This window comes from Podarcis bocagei, assembly GCF_964188305.1.
Source record: "Podarcis bocagei genome assembly, chromosome: 5".
NCBI classification, from domain to species: Eukaryota; Metazoa; Chordata; class Lepidosauria; order Squamata; family Lacertidae; genus Podarcis; species Podarcis bocagei.
The window spans coordinates 78,900,298-78,917,581 of NC_138129.1; the positions used below are offsets into that span (position 1 = coordinate 78,900,298).

The 17,284-nt window shown below is 44.2% G+C and overlaps 1 protein-coding gene across 2 annotated transcripts in view; it reads left to right on the top strand.

The window, feature by feature from the left end:
* Nucleotides 1-17,284, top strand: part of ABCA4 (ATP binding cassette subfamily A member 4) — a 97,227-nt gene that overhangs the window by 22,551 nt on the left and 57,392 nt on the right. For both annotated transcript variants that reach the window (XM_081194921.1, XM_081194922.1), the window contains exons 7-12: nt 4,913-5,110; nt 10,156-10,245; nt 11,211-11,451; nt 12,749-12,888; nt 13,950-14,066; nt 15,149-15,346. In XM_081194921.1, the coding sequence (XP_081051047.1) occupies nt 4,913-5,110; nt 10,156-10,245; nt 11,211-11,451; nt 12,749-12,888; nt 13,950-14,066; nt 15,149-15,346 (984 nt within the window). The remainder of the gene's footprint in view (nt 1-4,912; nt 5,111-10,155; nt 10,246-11,210; nt 11,452-12,748; nt 12,889-13,949; nt 14,067-15,148; nt 15,347-17,284) is intronic.

Below are 17,284 nucleotides of genomic sequence, written 5' to 3' on the forward strand. Positions count from 1 at the left end.
GACCGCGTGAGAGTGCAGGGAGAAGGAGGGAAGGACTCCAGCTGTCTGGGCACAATCCCTTTTTCTTTATTTTCCCCCTTTTTTCATTTTTGCTGTACAATGCCCAAATCTGGGAAATGTGTGTGGCTGTTTGTGGCCAGCAGGAGATAGAATTAATGAGCTTGCTTTTCACTTTTCACTCCTTTGGGGTTTTGAAAATTGTAGGTGGCTTGCATGATCATTCGCTGGATTGTTCAGCTGATTGGGTTCTGACCAGAGCTGTAGGAAGCTCCCTGGCAGCTCTCTGAATTGCACAGAAGAAAGCATTTTATTTTATTTTTACCCCTGACAGCCTGGGGAAAAAAAGTTAGGTTCTATGTGATGTGAAAGCCAGCAGTCTTTACCAGCACAAGTGGTTTCAGTGAAATAAAATCCTATCTCTCCCGCTCTTTTATTTTAACAAATAACAAATACTGCAGGGCCCAGTGTTGGTGACTTTGGGCACTCACCAGTCTTCTTTTGATGGGTGTTGAAAATACCAAGACACCAGGGTGTTCAATGGCAAGACAGTCTTAACACCCCATTAAAGAAACTGCAGTTGAGATCTCCTAAGAATAGCATGTTGGCCATCTCATCATGTATTCTTGTAAGGGTGCTTACTTGGCTAAAAATCAAACAGATTTCAGCACCTGAATAGTGAAGCGGAGTTCTTGATCATAATTTATCAGAGTGTGCTTGTACACACTAATGAGTGTGAACCCCCATTAATACAGAGTATACACTAACCTACATCCCATTCCCTTGTCAAAGTGGCCCTGCTGACCCAGGTCTGCAGATCTCCATTGTGATTCTTAGGGCTCATCTACACGCAGTCAGCCATCCGAGTAATAAACATTTTCACGGACTGCAGCGTAGTCTAAAGATGGGGTGAGGAGGTGGCATGTTTCAATAGTCTCATGTGAAAATCCCCAAAGATAGAAAATTAGTATGCCAGGGGTGCGGGTAGGCTAGAACCCTTCTCCCTGATGCCTAGCTTTCTTTGTGCAGTGTTTTTCATGTAAGAGGGAGCATGCCGTCATTCAGTCCTGTATTCCTGCCCCCCCATTCTGTAGCAGCAAAGCCATGCCATCTGCAATTCAATTTTTAAGACTGTCCGGTGTTCATCTGGAAATGCATCTGAATGTACAGTGCACATTTCTAGTTGCAAAGCAACTTCCTGTTTCCAGTTGACCAGAAGCTGCTCTTGGAGCTACGCTTTGTGAACGGATGTCATTACTATGGGATGCTTTGATGCTGCTTTGCCCACTGTTAATCATATATCCTGTTCAGCTCCCCCTGTTTAAATGCCATTCTGGAGAATGAAAAGAGGATACTGGTCAAACTAAGGCCTGTTTATGAGCATCTGAACCTCTTTTTTCTGCAAAGGGTTGAGCACAGCTGAAGCGCTGACCTCACAGCACCCTGGGAGTGCAGGAAATGACACACACTTGCTCATGAAAGCTAAACCTAATCTAGAGGCCACCTAACTGAGAAAATATTTTGTTCATCATCTCGAAAGTGCTCGGTGAACAATGGCACGCTGATAAAATTACTGGAATGTATTTCTCAACTGCTGCTTTGAGGCTGCAGGGCAGATAACAGGCAGCTTTTGACTCCCAGAAGAAAAATGGTGTGTGGGGGGGTGGGAGGTTGGCTGTAGTCAGAACTACCAGGAAAACTGTATGGAGAGGTGTAATATTTTTCTAACTCTGCTCTTCTGGGACATTTTCTGAATTGGGCCTCTGTTTGATGAAGCTTCTGCACATAAAGGACATCTTATGGGTTTGTGGTTAATTTCAGTAAGCCGATGTATAATCTTGTTTTCATTTCTGTGTCCTAACACAAGGTTGTTTTCTGATGTCCTTGGCCCATCCATCATGGGGAACACAGATGTTATTTATTATTGATCTCAGTGCTTTTTATCCTGCTGTTCTACAAAGTGTATTTATGACAATCACAGCAGCTGCAAATTATTTCAGGAAATAAAAACATCATAGAGAAAAACCAACAGTAAAACAATAATTGTTAGTGCCATTCCGCCCGCCCCCCAGCAATCTAAAAGATAGCTGCTCGGGTTTCATCCAAATTACGCATTAAAAATAATAATAAATCTTAGCCAAAAGTAATACAAATTCTGCAACAATAGTCTATGACCTGTACAGACACTGAAAATTATGCATACTTGCATCATTTATTTTATTATGCACCATTTATCCTGCAATGTTTGCTATTCTACATAATTTATACTGGCTGCAGTAATCATTTGGGCAGGGGACCAGGTGCCAGACCCTTTTATTTTCCCAAGCTTCTTAACCTGAAATATATTTTTAGTACCTTTAAGCTCCATTGTACAGACTTTAACGACAGATAGGTCATTCTCAGACTGTGTGCGCGTAATTGGCTTAAATAGTAGCTACGTTGTTTTTTTCTCTTTTTGGTTTAAAAGCTTTTTGGGGAGGGGTAAATGTATCAAAACATCGCATTTCCTAAAAAAAACTACAGGAATAGATATGGATCGCAGCTAATGTGTGTGTACACAGCCCTCTGCTGCTGTTTTTATTCTGTTTTAGGCTTATTTTCATATTGTACTTATGGTTTTGTTTTATTTTTACTTGTAAAAGAAGAGCCTGCTGCATAAAGCCCATCTGCTCCAGCCTCTTGTTACCACAGTGGCCAACCAGATATCTGTGGGAAACCCACAAGCAGAATTCATGCACAAGAATGTTCTTCCCTCCTGTGGTTCCTAGCAATTGGTATTAAGAAGCATTCCTGACTCCAACTGTGGAGGCAGAGCACAGCCATCATGGCTAGTAGCTTTTGACAGTCCTCTTCTCCATGAATTTGCCTTATTCTCTTTTAAAGCCATCTAGGTTGATGGCCATTACCGTGTGAGTGAGTTCCATAGTTTAACTATGCACTGCATTAAGAAGAACATTGTTTTATCTGTCCTGAATATTCGAACATTCAGTTTCATGAAAAGTTACCCATGCACTTTGCATGTTGAGACGCCGAGGCCACCCCCTCGTTGATGAATGAGACACAAGGACACAGATATTAGGTTAATGTTATTGGGCAAATTTAGGCCACAACTTTATTGGTTACAGAATGTGAGCGGTATTGGCTTAGGCATTGGAATTGACTTGACTATATCTGACTCCTGCCTGTCATGCAGGGAGTCCTGTAAGGGTCAACCACCAGTAGGGGGAGCACCGTTGGCGCAAACAAACTCGAGCTCCCCTGGGTTCCCGACGGGGTCGTGGCATGGTCCTAGCCCCACCCCGGGCTTTGGACAAGATCCGCACATCCCAGATTCCTTTAACAGAATCTGCTTGGAGGGGCAGGTGATGGCGACAAGCTCACCTCCCCATCATAAGATCAACCAATGCCTAACCGCCAAACCTTACAAAGTTGTGATGATTGCTATGAGGTAGGCGAAAACCAAATGGCCCAAGCCAATTTGCCAAGTGGAAAAATTCCTACCAGGCCCCTCAATGGCGACCAACCAAGGTCCATAGCAAGGCCAATTTCGAGAACCTGAAAATAGGGAGGGTGGGCGGGAGATCAAGGAAGCACACCAGAAGGAAGTTCTCTGGATCAAGCCTTGGTTTAAATGGGTCCCGGCCATGCCCCCTCAGCCAGCTGATTGGCTGGGTGGTTCTATGACGAGGCTGGGACCTCTGGGTGATAAGGGACTCTGCCCCTGCCCCCAGAGGGGAGTGGGTGGCCACGTGGTCCACCGCAAGTCCTCCCCACTGGGAAGTGGAGCAGATGTCTCAACGCCATGAATTTTATAAATTCTATCACATTGACTCCTACCTGCCTTTTGTCTATAAGCTACAAAGTTCCAACCTTTATTTATAGGGGAGTTGCTGCATCCCCTCAATCATTTTGTTCAAAGGGCCGTTCTGAGCCCTTTCCAACACTGCAATATCCTTTTTGAGGTGAGGGGTGGCCAGAACTGCACACAGTATTCCAAATAAGGTCACACCACAGATTTGTATAATGCCGTTATGAGATGGGCAGTTTTATTTTCAGTTCTTCTCCTAATGATTCCAGGCATGGAATTTGCCTTTTTCACTGCTGCCACACACTGGGTCCTCATCAAGCTATCCACTACAACCCCAAGGCCCCATTCCTGGTCTGTCAATGCCAATTCAAACCCCATGAGCTTATATGTGAAATTTTATTTTATTTTTGCCTCAACTTGCAACACATGCTTACATTGAATTGCATCTGCCATTCCCCCCCCCCATTTGCTCAGTTTGAAGAGGTTCTTTCGGAGCTCTTCACAATCTCATTTTGTTTTGATGGCCCTGAACAATTTAGTATAGTCAGCAAACCTGGCCACTTCACCGTTCACTTCTAAATCCATAAGAGCAGGGCTATTCCCCCCCCCCAGCCAGAACTCGCTGGAACTCAGTTCTGGCACCTCTCAGGTGGGCGCCATTGCCATTCTAAGAGAATGAGGGAGGTGTTCATGCTGCGTTCCGGCAACTTTTTATCTAGAAAAATGGCACTAGTTTAAGGACAAGTTTAAAAAAACAACACCACAGGTCCCAATACAGAACCTCCTGGAGAACTTTTGTTGTTGGGCAGTATATAAGTATTGAAAACAAATACAAATAAATAAAGGTCTGAGCTGTGCACTGACGCGAACTGACAGCGATTCTCCACATTGATAAAGAATACGTATGGTTTGTCTTTTTTAAAATAATAATATTTATTGTTTTCTATTTAAACAATCCAATAAGACCACATTAAACATTCCAAATTATACAAATTATATGATAATCAAACAGTCCAAATATTGTGCCAGATTATAATTTTTTGGCGGACTTCCCATCCTCCAAGGTTGGGGGGTTCTAATCTTGTATGGTTTGTCTTTTGCCTACAGTTTGCCTTTGGCGTCCCAGAGTTGACTCTGAAAGATATTGCCTGTAGCCAGGCCCTGCTGAATCGCTTCATTATCTTCAGCAGTCCAGGGGGCTTCCAAGCTGTGTACCAGGCAATGTGTGCCCTTTCCCAGGAGGACCTGCAGAAGGTCGAGGACTCTTTGTACGCCAACACAGACTTTTTCAAGCTTTTCCATTTGGTGAGTACTAGCTGCCAAAGACTGATCTTTTTATATATGGTTACGTTTGTCTTGTTTTTCAAAATTCTTGTTGCTTGGATAGTAGTGCTGCTGCTGTATTTGTCCCAGAGGAAGATGTAAAATGATTAGATGTCGTTACGTTGCTGGTCTCTGAGAAAAAGGAACCTTAGGTATGCTATACCTGTGGCCCAGCGCCATGGCGGGGGTCCTATGGGATCCTGGTTAAGGATTCCTGTGGAAAGGAATGGCTATCTTGGAAGCGGGCACGGCTGACTGGCTGGAGTCCTGAACAGGTGCATGCCATCCTGCAGCATTTTCCTGCAGGGCAGGAGATCAATAGCTCAGTCGGTTTGAACCCCACATTGGGGAAAGGAGTCCTGCATTGCAGGCGGTTGGATTTGAAGACCCTTGTGGTCCCTTCCAGCTCTACCATTCTGTGATTCCATAAGAACTGCTTGGTTTGCTATCATTTCATTTTAATTGCTTAAACTTTTGTATAACTCTAGACTACTTGATAGTAGGTTGTTGCCATTTTGAATTCATTTATGACATCTCTTACACTTAGTCCCTTTCCATGAGACATTTTTGTTTGTTTGCCCTTCATTTCACACTTGAGATTCTGCCAGAGTTTTATCTTTGGTATCCTTGAACATGCCTTGCTCTCATGAGCTGTCAAGGTGCGGTTTAGCAGCATTTGTGGTTGAAAACCGGAATTTTGCTCATACTAGGTTTTCCCTGGGAAAGCGGTGGGACAATAAATAAATAAATAAATCCGCTTGGACATGGACCTAGAAATCCCATAGCTGTACCTAGAACTTGTGGCACAAAATGAAGTATGGATGAGCCCTGGGGTTGTGCGGGCATCCACCCCATACTGTTAATGCACATGGCTGCCCCCAAAGGATCCTAGGAGCTGTGATTTGTTCAGATTGCTGGGAATTGAGTGCCACACATGTAACAAACTGCTCACTAAAAATGCACTAACAAACTTCCATGCCAGCAGTTTCTGCGGGTTATTTTTACTCATTAGACTGTGGGGAGGTAAAGAACGGAAGGGGGAAGGGTTCAGTACCTCCCTTTCTTTTACAGTTAACATAAGACACTCCCCTTCCCCCTTCTTTATATGTGAACGGGATGGCCTGCTGAAAAATGCACATGTGCACACCGCCATGATATCTTAATTGCCCCTTCATGTATATCTGCTGATGTAATTGTGGTTGATGTGGGTTGCCCCCGCCGCCACCCCCGCCTGCCGCCAGCCTTTCCTTCATACCTTGAATTCAAGGAGGTTTGGTGTGCGACGTATCTGAAAGATGATATGTGGTTAAACCCTTAAGGGTTTTCTTAAGAAGGGGGAATTAAACATTGAGAGAGAGAGAGAGAGAGAGAGAGAGAGAGAGAGAGAACAGGGTAGGGCAAGAGCTGCAAAACTACAGGTGGGAGACAGAGAAGGAATGAAAGTTGGGCTGATGGAATGAATAGTTAGGGTGGGTTTGCAGTTTGCGGAAGAGCCAGGGTGCATCCAGATGTGACTATTGTGGAACTGATGTTGCTTACACACACAAGTTTTTTGCAGTGTCTTTGTGTGATGTTGTTGTAATCATCAATACAATAGCTCATACCTTCAGAAAACTTTTAATCCGGATTTCCTCTTTCTGTGGAAAATCCAATGAGTAAAAATAACCTGTTATACTTTGGCAGCTACTTCTGGCATGGAAGCTTGTTAGAGCTTTTTCTTTTTAAGCGAGTGGTTTGTTGCGTGTGATGAATGATGTTTTAGTCGGTGGCCTCTAATGATAACAGCCCCTACTTCTGTTTGCTCCTCACCTGTGTGCAACTCAGCCTTCCCATGTTCAACACTCTAACCATTTTGCAAAGGGACAAAACAGTTACAATGCAGCAGAGGCATTCTGTTAACTTTCGCCCACTTGGGCATGGGCTTTTGTGGACAGCAAACAGCAGACAGCAGTGAATATCCATGACTGTAAAAACAGAAATGAATGGAAGTGAATGCATGAAATGCACACACAGAAAAATTGCCCGCCAATTGCAGTATGAAGCCCCTGTCAGTAAGGAGTCAGAAGGGGGATGGAGGGGGATTTCTGCTAGATCTTTTCCTTGGGAAAAGTTTGCAAGATCTTGTCAGCAGATTGATGTGGGGGTGAAGGGGAAGATTTGGGGAGAAGGTTAAATGACTGGAGTGTTCACTACACATTCACACAGAGAGAATAGTACAGTTGTGTGTGTGTGTTTTCTTTCTGGCAAAGCAAAGGGTAGAGCTGAAGGAGGAAAGGCTGTGTTTACAAATGTCAGAGTCAGCACATTCTTCAGATTTCCTCCAGAAGTGTTCAGCAGACTAGTACCAGGGACGGAAAATGTGGGCAGTGGGAATCAGCCAAGGCTGCTATGTGGAGGCCCAGGCAGAATGTGAGGAGGGCAGAGCAAAACATATCCACAGGACCGCTTTCATGTTTATGTTGGATGTCATTGTGAGTTGCAAAACTTTTCAGGTGAGCGAAAGGCATAGCAGAGTCTTAATGATCTCTCCATCGTTCTGCCTTCAGAGGCTACAGAGAAAACATCAACAGTAGCTCGGGGCTGTTTGGGTTACAGGCGTTCCTGTTCACTGTACACGACAGGTTATAAATACCAGCATGTGTGCACCGTAAAACTGTCAATTTGTCAGGTCCCTGACAGCCTGAGAGTGATCTGTGCTTTTCTCCCATTCTGTGTTAGTCTGCTGCCTGCAAGGAATGATGCCTTCAGCAGAATAGCTAGTCCCCGCACAAACCTTTTCAACTTTCAATCTGATTTAGGGCTCTTTACAACTCTGCCCCAAGGATATGAAATCTGAACTTTGCCTGCAAAGCAAATACTCTGGTGTCAGAGTTTACCTCAGCCTACACTCGGGTGAGCAATTGTTGCCCCCTGGAAGGGAATTCATTGTTATGGTTTGAAGGTAATTCTGGCATTGATTTCCTATCTTTAACCTCTGAGGTAAGATAGGCAGGGCATCGACAGAGCTACTGTGAAGAAATTGACCACAGATACTGGTGGGCCTCAGAATAAGCTCGCAATTTGGTCATCTCCTCAACTCTTCAGTCATTTTGGAAGCTGCCTTATACCAAGCCTTATACTATATACCTCATTATATGAACATAAATAGAGTCTGCTGGATCAGGCCAAAGGCCCAACTAATCCTGCATCCTGTTCTCACAGTGTCCAGCAAGCAGGATATGAGCAGAAGAGCAGTCTCCCCTCCTGTGTTTTCCAGTAACTGACATTCAGGAGTGTTGCTGCCTCTAGCTGTGGTCACATGAAAAATCAAATTCTAAAGGATGGTTGAATATTTTAACTAATCCAATCACTGGTGGGAGTGTGGGAGTGTGTGACAGAGCAAGGAAATGAACAGAGAGCAATATGGATTAGGCAAATTCTTAAAATTCCTTGTTCGCCCTGCAAAATCACTCACCGCAAAATTTCCTGGTCTGACTGGACTTTCTCATAAGGTGACAGGCCATGAATACTAGAGAGGCCTCCCTTGTAATCTATGGTATGTGTGATGCCACAGACTGATGCATTCTGAAATAATTTCAGCAAGCCAGAAAGACGATACCGATACCCGCAGGGTAAAAAGGGAGTGGATCATGTTTGGAATATGTGATTCCTCACAGCCTGCAGGGTGGGAACAAAAGCAACACCGCTCATGCTTTCTTCTTGCACATCCAGGAAAAGAAGTGGAAGTCTTTCAGATGTTGCAAGATCTTGGCCAGCACCACAGGGTCCAATCCACTTTGCCACATCTAGAAATGCTTGTCCCATAATAGGATAGCTATATCGTTGGGTGGCAAGCATGGAATCGGGTTTGTTCCCATTGCTTTCCATAACAAACTCAATCATCTGATCACGGTCCTGCTGCTGTTATCCTGGGTTCATCACATATTGCTTGCTGGCTTAATGGTCGGTAAACAGAAGCAGTAGTGGTGCATGTTTTGGGACAGTGGCAAAATCAGGGCTATGAGTTGGCATCCTACGCTGAAAGCGGCCCCTTGTAGAAATCAGTAACCTGCTTGTAAACCATGAGATTTGATGAATATGCATGTGCTACAAAGTACAAACTTTAGATACTCTGCAGAATGTTGTCCATTCGTGGATGGTATTAGATAATGTACTAAACAAAGTCAAATGAAAACTGATCGGTCTAGGCATTGTATGCAAATCCTAGGAATTCTGTAGATTTCCAAGTAAAATCTAAAATGTTTCCAAGTCAGGAAACATTAGGACATATGGAAAGGCATCGTGCTTTCCCTAGGCATTGCATCGTTGATAGAATCATAGAATTGTGGAGTTGGAAGGGACCCTGAGGATAATCTCTGTCAGTGCAGGAATCACAACTAAAATATTCATGACAGATAGACATACCAACCTCTGCTTTAAAACCTCCAGCAAAGGAGAGTCCACCACCTTCTGAGGGAGTCTGTTCCATTATTGAACAGCTCTTACCTTAAGTTCTTCGTGATGATGATCCTAGGAATTCTGTGGTTGAGATTAAACAACAAGAAGTCATGGTTACTTGAGCCTGAATGAATTTTGTGTTCAGGGTGTGTTAGGGTGTTCAGGACCAACCCAAACCATTTTGCTGCCTGAGATGAAGGACAAGGTGGAGCCACCCCCCATTCCATGTACACAACCTGACGGGACGGACAATTGCATCTTACCTTGAAACTTCCTCCACTCGGGCCAAGTACAGCAGGTTAGCTTAGGAAGCACAGGGCAGGCCATACAGATCTATTTCTTACTCTTCATCATTTTTTGCCTGAGGATGTTTCCTTGTAGTAGGGCTGGCCCTAAGGGGGTATTTTCCCTGATTAGAGAAATGGCATTGTCTTCTTGTAGAGAGTTGGAAAAGGGCAACTCGGATGACCGAGGCATTGGAGGTTTGGAAACACAGCCTAGGAGGCCAGCACAAGCTAGCTCCTGACTCTGAAAGCATTTAGGTAGATACTGGTCATGTCTCACCAGCATTCACTTTTCTTCTTTTACAGCTTCCCACTGTGTTAGACGGCAATGCTCAAGGTGCTGATCTACTAATGTGGGGACGAGTGCTTTCTAATGTGTCCCAAGCCGTGCAAGAGGTAACACTTTAGCATTGTGGGGTAGGAAAATGAGCGCAACTGGCATAAAAATTGAGTAAGGAACTTGTAAGGAACTTGCATTGGACACAGGCAGGCATACTTATGCAGTGAATTTAAACATGCCAACTGCTTGGGCAGTTTAATAATTTCACCCACTGGTTTTCCTTAATGCTTCTTCTGACTGCCTGTGACTTATTAAGAAACCATGCATTATACAAATCTGCACCTTCAGTGTCCTGGTAACTGATTGCATATTCCTCTATGTTAAACAAACCTGCAACTAAAAAGCTAGCTCAGCAGGAAGAGGAAGAGGCTAGAATCTTACCCCCTGATGTGCACTAGCTTTTCATTTGAGCACATTATTTTCACATGAGGTAGAATTCCAAAATGGTTTTCCCCATCTGAAGTTTGAAGTGGTGAAGTCCACAGTACAACCTACATTTCTGAATCCAGCTTCAGATTGACTAATGAGGATCTCTAATCTGATATATCCAGAACCTATATAGGACATCTGATAATATGCTGCTCTTTGTCTCCATGTATGAGGAAGCTGTTGCAGCTCATTCTCTGCTGTTATATACCTTGCCTGACTTCCAAACCTCCTTTTGGGTTTGGTCTACAGATTCCTTTGCCCACTTGATGATGATTAACAAGCAGCCCTTAGTAATGTGACTATCTTTAGTCTTCACGTTCCTCATCAAACCTGCATCTTGCTTCAGTGCAGCTTGGTACTTCTTTCAAACATCATAATACCAGTTCAACACCTTTTTTGTATTTAAGAGGGGCATAGCCAAAGATGTCCTTAATTAGAGTAGAAGAGAGCAGGAGCAGTGTTTGTTACTTTTTAAAAAGCAAAAAGCCTAGAAGAGGGCAAGTTTGCTGCAGTGGGCATATTGTTCAGCTTTATTATTCCTTTCTGTTCTTAGTATAACTATTCATTTAAAAAGTGCTTTGTTTCACTGCAGCTGGCACGTAGGCCAAGTGTTCAGGACCTTTTATCGACCCTACAGCCACTTCTGAGAGATGGGGAGCCTGTGTCCTTATGGCAGCTGATGAGTTCTTTATCTGATCTTCTCTGTGGCTACCCAGAGGGAGGTGGTTCCAGAATAATCTCTCTCAACTGGTACGAAGACAATAATTACAAGGCCTTCCTTGGGGTTGACTCCACGAAGAAGGAATCCATTTATGTTTATGACAACACAACCAGTAAGTCCTCCACCCCCCACCCCGTTGGCTGTGCTTCATGTGGGCTTGTATTATAAGATTAAGATTGATAATGCCACTGTTACGCCATTAGTTGTTTCAGGAATTTCACCTAACAACTTAATCCATGCAAAGGCATAAAGCAGCTGGAATCATTATGGCAGGAACCTGTGTGTGTGTGTGTGTGTGTGTGTGTGTTTGCTAGCAATGCAAGGTTGCTGTCATTTTAAGATTTGTCTACATTACCTGAAAGAGACAGGCGCTTCAGTGAGAGAGACTCCAAAATTGGCATTACAGCCAGGGGTGGGGAACACCAATTTGGCCTTCCCGATCTATCTAGCCCCATTTTCCCCCAAACTTGGGTCTCCAGCTGCTTTTGTACTACAGTTCCCTTCATCCCTGAACACTGGTGTTGCTAGCTAGGGATGATGAGAGTTGTAGTCCAAAAACTGACCTGGCTCTTAGGAATCTTCTGAGGCCATAGCCACAGTCTCCTCATTAGCCTTGCATCAGGCTGGAATGTGTCCTTGAACTCTGATTATGCCTCTTGCTTGTCTGAATGGACAATACAGAGGTCCTCGTGGTTTGGAAGAAAGGAGGCGTGTGTGTGTGTAGAAACTCAGCTACTGTAAAATTGACCTTTGTTGCTCCGTCCACTTTCACCTTGTTGTGAGGCCCTCAGAAATCTGACCAGAAAGGAGTGCTTCCCTAAGGTAGAAGAAGGTTCTCCATCCCTGCTACGTTAGGACAAGGGTGGGAAACCTTTTCCAACGTACCACATTCCCTTGTGAATAGCCATCATCATCTGGAGTAGCTTTTCTCAACTGTTGGGTTCACAGATGTTGTTTGACTACAACTCCCATCATCCATAGCCAGTGAGGACAGCAGCCAGGGATGATGGGAGTGGTACTCCAACAACATCTGGGAACCCACGGTTGATAAAGGCTGACCTGGAAGCCGCCACCACCGCCTGGATGGCACCAGTTTTGGAAAAGGCTGCTTAGTTCTGCTGCTGCTGCTGTTGTACTGCTGCTGTAAAATGAGCTCAATAAACCCTGGAATTTCTGTCCTTTAGATTTCAGTCAAGTACTATTACACTGCTCTTTTAACTAAAGGCATGGCGGCTGCATAGATGCAACCTGAACCCTTTTTGCTCTGTTTGCTAAGTTCCTAGAAACTGGTGTAGCTGCAATTTTCTGTTGGTAAGATGGAAAGGCTAGCCTGCAGAATGTCGTGAACAATTAAAAACTGGGCCAGTGTTATATAACGTATCTCCTTTCCCCTCCCTCTCCTCCAACAGCTCCCTTTTGTAACACATTGATCCAGACTATGGAATCAAATCCTTTAACCAAAATAGCCTGGAGGGCTATGAAACCATTATTGATGGGGAAAATCCTCTTTGCTCCAGATTCACCTGCCGTTCACGAGATACTGAAGAATGTAAGTTATTTTCTCTCTGCTACACCTATGCACCTGCAGTGTTTATAACTTGAGCGCTTTGCAAGAGAGGTCCATTGAACAAGTGGCAACCAAGCTGTTGCTGCAGGCAACAACAGACCTTTTCCCCCCTCAAGAAAATGTAACGTGGCCTTTGAACTCAGGACTGGGGAGGAAAGGGGGAAGCCCAGCCTCTTTTTAGTTCTCTAATACTTACCATTCGGGGTTTTTTTAAAAAAGAAATCCATGTAGCTACTATAGTAGATCTTTTTCTGCTTGCTGATGCAAACCCAGGACTGCAAAAATTGGAATGAAGCAGAATTGGTATAAATAATACACAAGGCCACTTTCTAATTTATTTTACTGCACTGATATCCCATTTTTTTTGGCCCACCCAGAGACCAGTCGCAGTAATTAAATAACAAAGCACCAATCTATATCATAATAACTGTTCAGGTTCTTAAATTCCACATGAATTCGCTATCCCTGTTCAGGCATTCCTCAAAAGTATGGGGGGAATAATGTGCAGAATGTGGGTGCAGAATGCATGCCTCACCCCCCGCCCCACAAAAACTTGTCCTCACCAGCCCCAGCCCCAACTCTTGCAGATTTGGAAGGGCAGTCTGAAAAGGGGGTTATTTGTGCATTCCCCTGAACGTGCTTAGACTCCTCCCTGCTGTCTGAGTTCCTGGCTGCAGAAGGACTTCAAGTGCCTTCAGCCAAACAGATGAAAAAGATCTCCCTTCAGGTATTCCCACTCAATATGTGAATGTTCAGGTGAAGCCACTGGTGATATTAGGGGCCAGGGTGGTGCATGCAGTCTCGTTCCCATGGCACATTATTGCCACATGAACATTGCCACATTATCAAGATGCATTTGTATTCTGAAGGCTGCAGAAATATGGATTTAGTGTTTGACTGTTCAGTAATTGGTTAGGGATGCTGTAGTTCTTGGTTTCCTGGGTTTGAGGGGTTTGGACTAGCTGGCCTCTAAGCCTCTTCCCAAATCTTTTGTTTTTCCTATGATTCTTTCTTCCTCTCCCTCCTGCAACTTCTTAACTCAGGCAAATTCCACATTTGAGGAACTTGTGCGCCTCAGACTCTTGACTAAAGCCTGGAAGGAAGTGGAACCCCAAGTGTGGAGCTTCTTTCAAGACAGTGTGCAAATGAACATGATCCGGGTATGTGCAGGATGCCTTACTTGGTATGGGAAGGGAACTGGAATGAGCTTGTTGCACATGGGAAGTCAGTAGTCAAAAGTATGGTTAAAAATGGAATATGTGAATGAGAGTGAATTATAGAGAACACAAGGATTGCCTACCCAGCTCAGTCCTGCAATCTGTTTCCAATAGCAGCTAATCTCATATCTCTGGCAACTCACAGGAGGGCATTGGGTACTCTACAGGTAGTCTGATAAATAGGCAGATGTTTAGTTACCCGCAGGATCGGCCCTACCATTAGGCAGAGTGATGTGATTGCTTCTGGCAGTAGGTGCTGGGGTGGCAGCAATCTCTCCTATCCCCCATTCCTAATGGGAGTCCCAAGCTATCCTGCTGCCCTCAGGTACAGTGGACGATGCTGTCTTAACTGAAGGGGCAACTGTTAGTCCAATCAGAGTCTGTACTTCAAATGGGAGGAAGTATCTTGTCCCTTTGCCTCAGACAGCGCTATGTCTTGAGCTAACCCCAGCTACAAGGGCTAATATAGTGTTGCCAAAGTTGTTGAGCTTTTCTGGGGGCCAAAGCTGTTGAGCTCAAAAATATATATGAAGTTTTTGAGCTAATTCACCAAAACCCAAACTTCCAACATGGGTTGCCATACATCCATTTTTCCCTTGGACATTTCAGTGATTTCCACCTGGACACGGTTTCCGACTGCTGTATTCCGGATATGTCCAGGAAATTCCGGATATATGGCAGCCCATGTTGGGTATCTTTGGTTATGACTGGTCTGGAGAAGGGGCTATGCTGCCACACCCATGTGTTCTATCTACCTCAAAGCCAGTGAACACAAGGGCAATTAAGGTTTAGCCTCTAAGTAGCTAGTTAGGGCAAAGGAGTCAGACCTAGGCGGGGTTACGCTTTGGGTTCCTCTACACCTGCGTGGATGGTTGGTGTCGTGATTCTGACTGAATTATCCATGTAGGCTTAGTGGCAGGTAATTCTTCCCTTGGAGTTACCAAGGTTGCAGTTTCAGAGGTGATAGAATACAAATGCATGTACAAATATAATATGTTAAATTAGACCTAATGTTTCTTCCCTAGGACACTTTGCAAAACCCTACGGTGAAAGGCTTCTTAAATGAGCAGCTGGGTTCTGAAGGTTTCACAGCAGAAGATGTGATCAATTTTCTCTACAATGGGCCACCAGAGAGAAGAAGGGAAGGCATGGTGAACTTTGATTGGAGGGATGTCTTCAGTGTTGCCAACCAGGCTCTGCACATGGTCCATGAGTACCTGCAGGTAAGACTGGTATCTTTTTCAATATGAGGATGGATGCTCATGACAGTATTAGAACATCAGTGCTCAAACATTTAGAAAATAAGAATTCATAGAAAGCATATAGGAGACACTGACTATGTTTGGAAGATCTCTTTCCTATAGTAAAGCAGCAACTTTCAATCCCTCCAGCCAGATGGATGATCTGCAGTGTTTTTAGGCTGTGTGTGTGCTGTTCAGGTTCATAACTTTCACAATCTAGGGAGCTGGCATTGGGGCTGATTTGGGCAAAATTTATTTGCAGTTATAATTGAAGTTTATGGTCCACAATGCAAATTCTAAAAGACAAAGAAGGAAGAAGCATGCAGCCATAAGTAAAAAAAACCTGGAATACCAGTGTGGTGATTTTCGATCTGTGTTCTGCAAGAGACATGGGGGCATGATAAATAAATTAATTCAGTAATTAAGGGCTTCTGTGAAGCCAAGGAAAGGAGGCTGCCCAATCCCTCTTGGCATGATTCACTGCTCTGGTCTTGCTTCCTTGTAATCAGGGTTTGTAGTTCTGCCACAGATCCATATTGAGTGTGATTGGATCATTTCTGACGCAAGGGCGCTGCAAAATTACCTTACCTCAGAGGAAAATAACTATTGTGTCTGCATGAATTACCTGCCTAGGCTTGTTCCTTCGAGCCCAGAGGTGCACCCAACAGTGATGCACACAGAAGCATGGGGGGTTGACTCCACTGCAGTGGGAGGGGTAATTCTTATGGGTGGCGCTGTGGTCTAAACCACTCAGCCACTTGAGCTTGCCAATCAGAAGGTTGGCGGTTTGATTCTCTGTGACGGGGTGAGCTCCCGTTGCTTTGTTCCAGCTCCTGCCAACCCAGCAGTTCAAAAGCACACCAGGGCAAGTAGATGAATAGGTACCGCTGTAGCGGGAAGGTAAAGGCTGTTTCTGTGCACTCTGGCACTCGTCACAGTGTCCCGTTGCGCCAGAAGTGGTTTAGTCATGCTGGCCACATGACCCAGAAAGCTGTCTGCGGACAAACGCCGGTTTGAGATGAGCGCCGTAACCCCATAGTCACCTTTGACTGGACTTAACCATCCAGGGTTCCTTTACCTTTTACTTTTTCTTACTGTAATACACTTGAGACCAAACATTGGATATAAGCATATAATACGCCTCCAGTTTTAATTCAGATGAGGACTTACTTGATGGAAACCTCCCCCATGAGAAGAGCTCACAAGCAAAAAAAAACCAAGCATGTCTATGGGAAGGCTAGGCTAGAATTTGTCTCACTGGGTCTAGTTTTCTGTGTCTTCCAACTTCCAGATCCTATTGCTCCCAGGCCAATTCCATCTTCTTGGTCCCATTGGGAAAAAGAAACAGAAACATACATTTTCTCCCATGGAGTCCAAAGCAGCAATTTGGAGGTTGAAAACCAACTAATAGGGAAGAGTTAAGACTTGGGTCCCAGTTTTACTGCTTGGGAGGCTGGTTTAGATTTGAAAAGGAAAGGGGGTGGCAAAGAGATTTGCATGTGATGTATGAAGGAAGAGTTGGCTTAAAAGCAAGTAAAGTGGTACCTTGGTTCTCAAACTTAATCCGTTCTGGAAGTTGGTTCCAAAACCAAAGCGTTCCAAAACTAAGGTGTGTTTTCCCATGGAAAGTAATGCAAAACGGATTAATCCATTCCAGACTTTAAAAAAACTACCCTAAAACAGCAATTTAACATGACTTTTTCTATCTCACGATACCATTGATCCGTAAAATGAAAGCAGTAATCAATGTAATGTACTATAAAATGAATAAAACAGTATGGAAGATGAGAAAAATTAAAATTAATTTTTTTTCTTACCTGCACTGATGATAGTCATTGTTTGGATGGGGGACTTTTATCCATTTCCGCAGTCACACAATCAATCAGTAGCTGAACTGGGTTCCACATGGTCACAAAAACA